Source organism: Echiichthys vipera (genome assembly GCF_963691815.1).
Source record: "Echiichthys vipera genome assembly, chromosome: 19".
Lineage (NCBI taxonomy): Eukaryota > Metazoa > Chordata > Actinopteri > Perciformes > Trachinidae > Echiichthys > Echiichthys vipera.
The window spans coordinates 10,814,998-10,822,220 of NC_139844.1; the positions used below are offsets into that span (position 1 = coordinate 10,814,998).

The following is a 7,223-nucleotide window of genomic DNA, read 5'->3' on the forward strand; positions in this document are numbered from 1 at the left end:
AGCACATCCTTCAAAAGTCTTTCCTCCTTAAGTCTTCATAGAGTTGGCACCGCTTCTTGCCCCGTGCGTTTGGTTTCAGCACCGCGTCGAGGGACAGCAATTTACATCCCCCATTACGCATGCGTCATCTTTTTAGTTTAGGTTTTTTTTTGTTTTGGTTTCCTCCGTTGGGATTGATCAAAGCAATAAATGGCTGAATTGGTCGTCAAGCTCATTGGTCTCACAGACTTTCGAAAAACAAAAAAAAACAACGTCTTAATATATAACATTTCTTCGCCAGACGCACTTGGCACGCGCTCTCCAGAGTCTTTAGGCGATATTTAAACACTGTGGACTGCCTGTGCCCACACCAGAGATCTCACACAGGTACTTCTATAATGAAAGTTACATGCTAATCCTTAACTAGAGCAACTGTTAACAGGCTACTTGGTGAATTCCGGCTGTGTTGCAGTCGTTGTTTCGAAGGAGTCTATGCCTAAATAGGCTACTTTATGACAGCCTACGAGATTCAACCCACGGTGACACCTGCTATGATTTGACATTCTGTCGAGTGCTGGGTGGGTATCTGGGCCTTCAGCTCAAGTCTTTTTTTCCCAGATGGCGAGAGTTCATATATCGCTGGACTTGTACATGTCAGAGAGGAGCCTGGTGATGGGCACGTTACCGATGGTCTTCTTGAAGAACACCTCCTCTATGGTGGACGGGCCCACGGAGCGGAGCGCCGGCAAGAGCAGGAGCAGTTTCCCGAAGCGACACGGCTGAGTCGGGTACCTGAAACACATCAGTCGGGATCAAAACCAGTTTCTCTCACACTCACTGACTCAATCACTCACACTCTCTCCCCGGTTCTTTGTGCAGAGTGTCTGGCGCAGCCTATCCAATTAACGCACACCTGTGTTACAAATAGCTGCTAATTTAAAACGAAGTGCAGCTGCGACACCTGTGCACAATTACAGGATGCTACAGTGGCTTATTGCCTCATTAACTTTATAATGAATCTGGCTGCTAATAGTTACCTGCACGACACGGTTCAACAGGCATGGAACATGATGGATAGACACATGGATAGATAGATCAGATCAGAGTCTCTTACCTGGTGTGTATGTAACTGTTCAGAGTGAGCTGTGCCTCGTCTTGGAGTGCAGCGATGGCGCTGGCGTTGCGGAAACTTCTTAACTCAGTGTTGCCATGCGTCGGAACTATCAGATAGAGGCAGGTTTTTAACAACAAATAACGTGGTGCAATAGCTAGAATAACTTTTGCATGAATAAAATAAATTAAAATTAAAAAAATCCTTCTGGTAAAAACACTTTGAACCGTCTTTCAGTTAAATGAGAATACCGCCAAAGGTACTCACCGGCTTTAAACGTCACGATACATTTCAAACAGGCGAACTCTGTTGCATCAAGACGCATCTGTCTGAATCTGGTGACCACCTCTTGAAGTGCTTGTATCTCGGATATGATCTTATTCATCCGCTGAGACTCTGTGTTTTCAGTGTTCATTCCTACGAACAAACACGGAGAATTGTGAATGTTAATACGCATGATGACATTTACAACTGTACATCATGAGGCCTGTGAGTGGACTGTATTTAAGATAAGCCCTCTCGGGCCTCGTTACATACCAGAAACGGCGAGGAGAGTATTGGAGTCCACAGGAATGGCCCACTGCGCGATGCCCAGAACAAACAACTCCCTCCAAGCGTCCTCCAACAGAATCAGCTGCAAAGATGAATAGTTACAGTTTTGAACCGTGCTGCACCGCTGCACCACCGCGAAGCAATCATGCACTGTATTCCAAGTACCAGTGGAATATTAATACACTAATGAAAGTGTCTTTAAACATCATTTGGCTTAAAATATTTTAAAATCAAATTAAACATTTTCTTAGAGCAGTCAGTTATGGACCTAATCGAGATTTCGCTCACGTTCAAATGCCCTGCTGGATAATATTTGGACTCCAAAGCGTACCTGGTCAGATAAAGGCAGGGTGGAGAATGCGGGAACACTCTTTGCCCACTTGATGGACATGAAAAGGAGGCGCGCCGCTGACTCGCACACAGACTCCGTCGCCACCTCGTACAGGTACATGGGGGTGCCGCTGACTTCATGGGGATACTGGAGGAAGTGACAGAGATTATCATCACCACAATCCTCATATATCAGTTTATGTTAGAATGAAACGAAGTTTACAGAATGGTAAACAACAAAGGTCAAATTCCAAGCCCTTGCTGGATTTATAATTATTAGTGTTGCTTGTGGTGGATTTACAGTGAGAAATCTAATAGGCGGATTACAGGCTGATAAATCGGGGCAAGAATTTCAACTTCTAACCTCTTACGGAAAAAAACTAATCCTATAATAACATTTGGGAAAGCTGTATTACAAATATCCACAGAATATCATACACTATAAAGGAAATTGAAAGGAAAGAAATTGTATATTTTGATCATCTGACCAAATCTTTAAAGAAAGTACATTATAATGTATTATTTGTACAATGATGTAATTTATTTGAAGGTGAGAACTACTTATAAGCCAAGTTATTTATATGTATAAAAAAATATATATACCTTGGGGGTGGGCTGTGCCAGACCCACGATGGCTTGTCTTTCCGGTGTGGTGGCTACTCCGCTCATCTCCAAGTTGTGAGGCTCCAGTTGCGTGACCGTGGTGAAGAAGGGAGGGCCGGGCAGAGAGGATCCCGGGAAATGGGTCGATGATCCGTTCACCTCTTTGTGTCCCCGGAAATATAGGGCGACCTGTTTGCGGATGGTGGACGTCCGGGGCCCCCTCTCGTGTTGGACGGCTGTGAAACGGGACGGCAGGGGCACAGAGTGACGGAATGATCTCAGAATGGCTGAATGGCTTATTTTATCGAACGAAACTAAAGGTGTTAGTCAACTTAATGAGTCGAAGCTCTACATTTGTTTGTGTGAAAGAAGAAAAAAAAAGATTTAATGAGCTGTAAACTGTAAAACCTCCCACATGTGTTAAATAATATCCCCTTTAAAATTAGTGAAGGGAAGGTAATTATCAACCTGTTGCTCCTGTTCAGCCTTCATTAACACCCTTACTACACTTTTCCATCCGAGCTGCCCACCTCTAACCCAAACGCCACTGCATGGCGTGTCTGAGTGATAATTCAATTAAACCCATTTACCGTCTTTATTCATGTTCACTTCTAGACACTTTTTCAAACGGCACGCTCGGCACTGGTTTCTGTGAGTTTTGTCAACGGGACAGCCACCCTGTACACACACACACACACACACAGAGAGAGAGAGAGGGGGGTTACAGCCTTCAGTTGAATTTCTCTCAGCTTGCAAGACCGAAAGCTTCTTGCTATTATCTTCCTGGGAGGCCAATCTCCAGGTGAAAGATCGTGCTATTATCGTGTAGCTATCGACCTGCTCCCCTGCGGCTCCAGTGCGGCCTCATCCCGGAGGATAAGTACTCTATCCCGCCCTCTGCTGCCTAAATCCTCGCCTTCGAGTCATCACATTAGATTGGATTACACCTGGTATATTATAACAGCGCGGTGTTTAGCCCAATACTTAATGGTCCAGGCATGACACAATTAGGCTCATCAAAGGAGACTTAACACAGCATCAGAAGGGGGGGGGGTCTGCGCGTAAAATGCGCATTCCGTGCGTAAAGTTAGTAATGTTTTTTTGGACGAGAGCCAGGGATGTCGTGTCACTTAAATCCTGATTCTAACAACAATGAGAATACTAACCTCTCTTGGGACAAGTGCAATAACTGTAGATTACTGGTACATATTATTTAGTGAACGTAATAGGCACAAATCCCTAATGCATTCACTTCCCGTTACTTCACCTGACTGTTTTTGTCTCCAACTTGTTCGATTCTCCACAAAAAGCAAAGATGTCACGATCTCAAAAGAATTGCTGACTTATAAGCATTCCACATTTGCCACAGGCCTGTGTAAGAGGGAGGATAAGGAGAAAGAGGCTCTCACCTGAGAGCCAGATTTACAGACGTAGGTTCTGTTTCTGCGGATGCTCCTCTTGAAGAATCCGGAGCAGCCGTCACAGGCGTAAACGCCGTAGTGTTTCCCCGAGCTGCGGTCGCCGCACACTTTGCATGGGATGTCCAGAATCCGACCTGAGAAAAGTCCATATTTCAGTTAGTATCCAGTCGCTCAATTTTGAGGGAATAAAATGTCATTGCTTATCGTCAATGTTCATCATCTGGATAAATTACAAGAACAATTTCTAAAGTTGCCACAAAACTTTAGAAAATAGTTGCTTGACTGAGGTTGGACGTTTAGATGTGTATCTTAATGAAGTGAGTTTCAGAGCTGTCACTTTGTCTGCTTCCACCTGCACTGTGGACATACAGTAAATATGGACAAATCGTCCTACAAAGGACTTGTTTTTGTCAGACAATCCCACAAAACACACTCTCACAATCACACACACACACACACACACACACACACACACACACACACACACACACACACACACACACACACACACACACACACACACACACACACACACACTGGACAGCGCCTCGGCATGGGAATTCACGGCGCACATTTCAAGAATAAAGTCCGGTGGGAAGCGTCATATCTGAGCTCTCTAAGACAATGGCCTGATGGCGCACAATGGAGACATTAGGGGAAAGTGTTAACTTAATGATTTTCCCCCATTGAACCTCGTCTGACTGCCTGGATCTCGACAAGCTGCCAACTCCCCTTCATAATGGGACTCGACAGCTGCTTTATCCCGCAGGTCTATAGGCCCCAGGATTAGGGAGTGACACTGCACCATGAGAATAATGCGCACCAACTCGTTTCACCAACTCAAATGAAGTGTATGTAAATCGACCCCGGTGTAGATGAAAAAATGTGATTTTTTTTGTGTGAAGATTTTGTATTCAAATCTATGAAAAAAGAAGTATATTTGTATGCATATGAGGGAGTCTTTTTTATTCTGGAGGGAAAAGCCGACTATGTAATTACACTGACGTTTTGCCACCTGCTCATTGATTCACCAGTGACCCGTCAAAAAGGGTAGCATGGGAATAACTACTGAGCAGCAAAAGCAATGACTCCTGGAGCAGAGCTATACGGCTTCAATTGCCAGATTATTAAGAATCAGAAGGCCGTGTAGGCTATTTAACTCTCGGTCACCGCCGTGTAATTGCCATAAGATGGAGATAACCAACTTTTTATGTAGCATTTATGTCTGGAAAGAGTTTCTTTAGAGCTGGCCTCATCAACGGAGTAATTAAAAAACAATCCACCTGTTGTACATTAAGTTATATCCACATTTGTAGTTGTCTAGGTCAGGCAGATTATATATATTTTTTTTATTAATAATAAATAATGCTGACTTTACTCACTAGAGTCAATTACTAATTAACAGATATTAAATAAAGCAAAGCTAAGCAAGTCAAGTTAATTTGCCCCCCCCCCCCAAATAACAGTTTTAAGCGTATGCCTAATTAAATTGAAGATGAACTATAAAGTGCGCCAAATGTCAACCAGATATACTCAAAGAAATATAAAACTGTAAATTGCTGAGAGTCAATTAAATAAAATGACGCACAATTTTGTTGTGAAGGGGGAAAATGTATTTAACTTCCCACTGTGGGGGTCCAATTCGTCTCCATTGTGCGCAGTAATTGCTTGAAGATATATGGCATATTCTATTAACGTAATCACCATCAAGGCGCAAACCTGTTAAAAGAACTGGAAATTAAGTTTTACTGAGTACAGGAAATGTTTCTACTGACCACCCATAATGTTGGTATGAACGTATGTGACGGTGTTTGAATTGTGGTCGCATCCTTTGTTTTATTCTAATTTGAAACAGATTGGTTATTAATAATAATTTGTAAACATCTAAGCACCCGAGGATAAAACAACAGAAGAAACACGTTTGGAAATAATAAACCCTACTGGAAAAGAGCACACAAGCAAATATACAATTACTAGAAATGTATCTTTTTTTGACACACAGCAATAATATACTTTAGGTCTATATTATAATCTAAGTGGGATTTCATTTGGATTTATTATGAGGCCTATACTGAACTGCTCAAAGAAATAAATTTCGAACTTTAAACCACAAGAAAATCTTAAATAGAAGCAGAAAAATACTCAACGCTTCAATTAAAAACCACACATCACACTTATGATTAATTATATAATGACATTGTTTTACAGTAGCTACCACAGAAACGCGCGAATGCCACACATTAAGACAGATAGGTAGGCTACTGTTTATTCAATTGTGTAAAACAGTAAACCAAAGAATATTTTATGCAATCTTTTAAATCGTATGTTTTAGTAAATATCTCGCTGAATATTGCATTAATGCTCTTTTTTTAGAAGTTGCTGGAAATTAAATCACAGGCAACAAGTGGCATCAAGTGGGCTGGAGAGGAATATTCTGGCGCATGGATACAGATGATTCATTCTTTACTTCTTGAAAACGTGTTCTACTTTGCAAATATATAAATTCCATGAGAGAAATCAGACTGAGGACGCTTTAATCATCGGTCATGGACACAAGTTTACGCAGCCAACTGTGTGTGTGTAATCGGGAAAAGAAACAGCTATTCCCCATGGACCACTACTCCCATTTCTGCATGACCATGACCTGACTTAAGAATTGTATGATTTGAGACATATAGTTAAGCGTGCAGCAGCTTTATCTCCATGTTTTACAGTTGATGTCAGAGAAAGGCCCATATAGACCACTGCGGCACTATAGTGTCCAGCAGCATCAGGAAAAGAGAACACTTACTTGATTTGACATTCAGAATATCCAGACAGCCACTTGTTGAGCCGGCGGGTTTGCTCATCATGGACACTCGACTTAATAATAAAGTTAAGAATGAAACGTGTCCTCTTTCTCTTCTTGTTCTTGCTAACAGAGACACTGCCGACAAGCACCTTTTTTAATTCTTTACCAGCCGCGGTGAGATCGGCAAGTCACAGTCCCGAGTTGCCCAACTTGACAGAGTAGATCTCCAATCGACGAGCCCAAATTAAGACACGCGATTGCACATCGTATGCGACAGTCTTCGCCTCCGATATGCAGGATGTCTGTGCGGAAGGAGTACCGGACCGCAGCGGACTGGTAAACGGCGACAGCAGCCCTCCAGCTCTGGGAGCAACAGCCGGTGCATAAAAGTTGAAGTTGGAAAAACGCTGCCTGGCGCGCTTCCGACGGTGCCAAA

At 42.7% G+C, this 7,223-nt stretch overlaps 1 protein-coding gene across 2 annotated transcripts; it reads right to left on the reverse strand.

The window, feature by feature from the left end:
• Window positions 1-608: 608 nt before the first annotated feature.
• nr2e1 (nuclear receptor subfamily 2, group E, member 1) lies at window positions 609-6,848 on the reverse strand (the record flags this gene model as incomplete). 2 transcript variants are annotated; one of them, XM_083934704.1, is made up of 9 exons in its annotated part: window positions 609-771; window positions 1,094-1,199; window positions 1,358-1,507; window positions 1,628-1,724; window positions 1,974-2,120; window positions 2,576-2,811; window positions 3,166-3,253; window positions 3,985-4,130; window positions 6,821-6,848. In XM_083934704.1, 9 exons carry the CDS (start codon window positions 6,846-6,848, stop codon window positions 609-611), a joined length of 1,161 nt encoding a protein of 386 aa, XP_083790830.1. The 2 variants fall into 2 exon arrangements, with proteins under 2 accessions (XP_083790830.1, XP_083790829.1); XM_083934703.1 differs by having other exon boundaries at window positions 6,788-6,848.
• Between the last annotated feature and the right edge of the window lie 375 nt (window positions 6,849-7,223).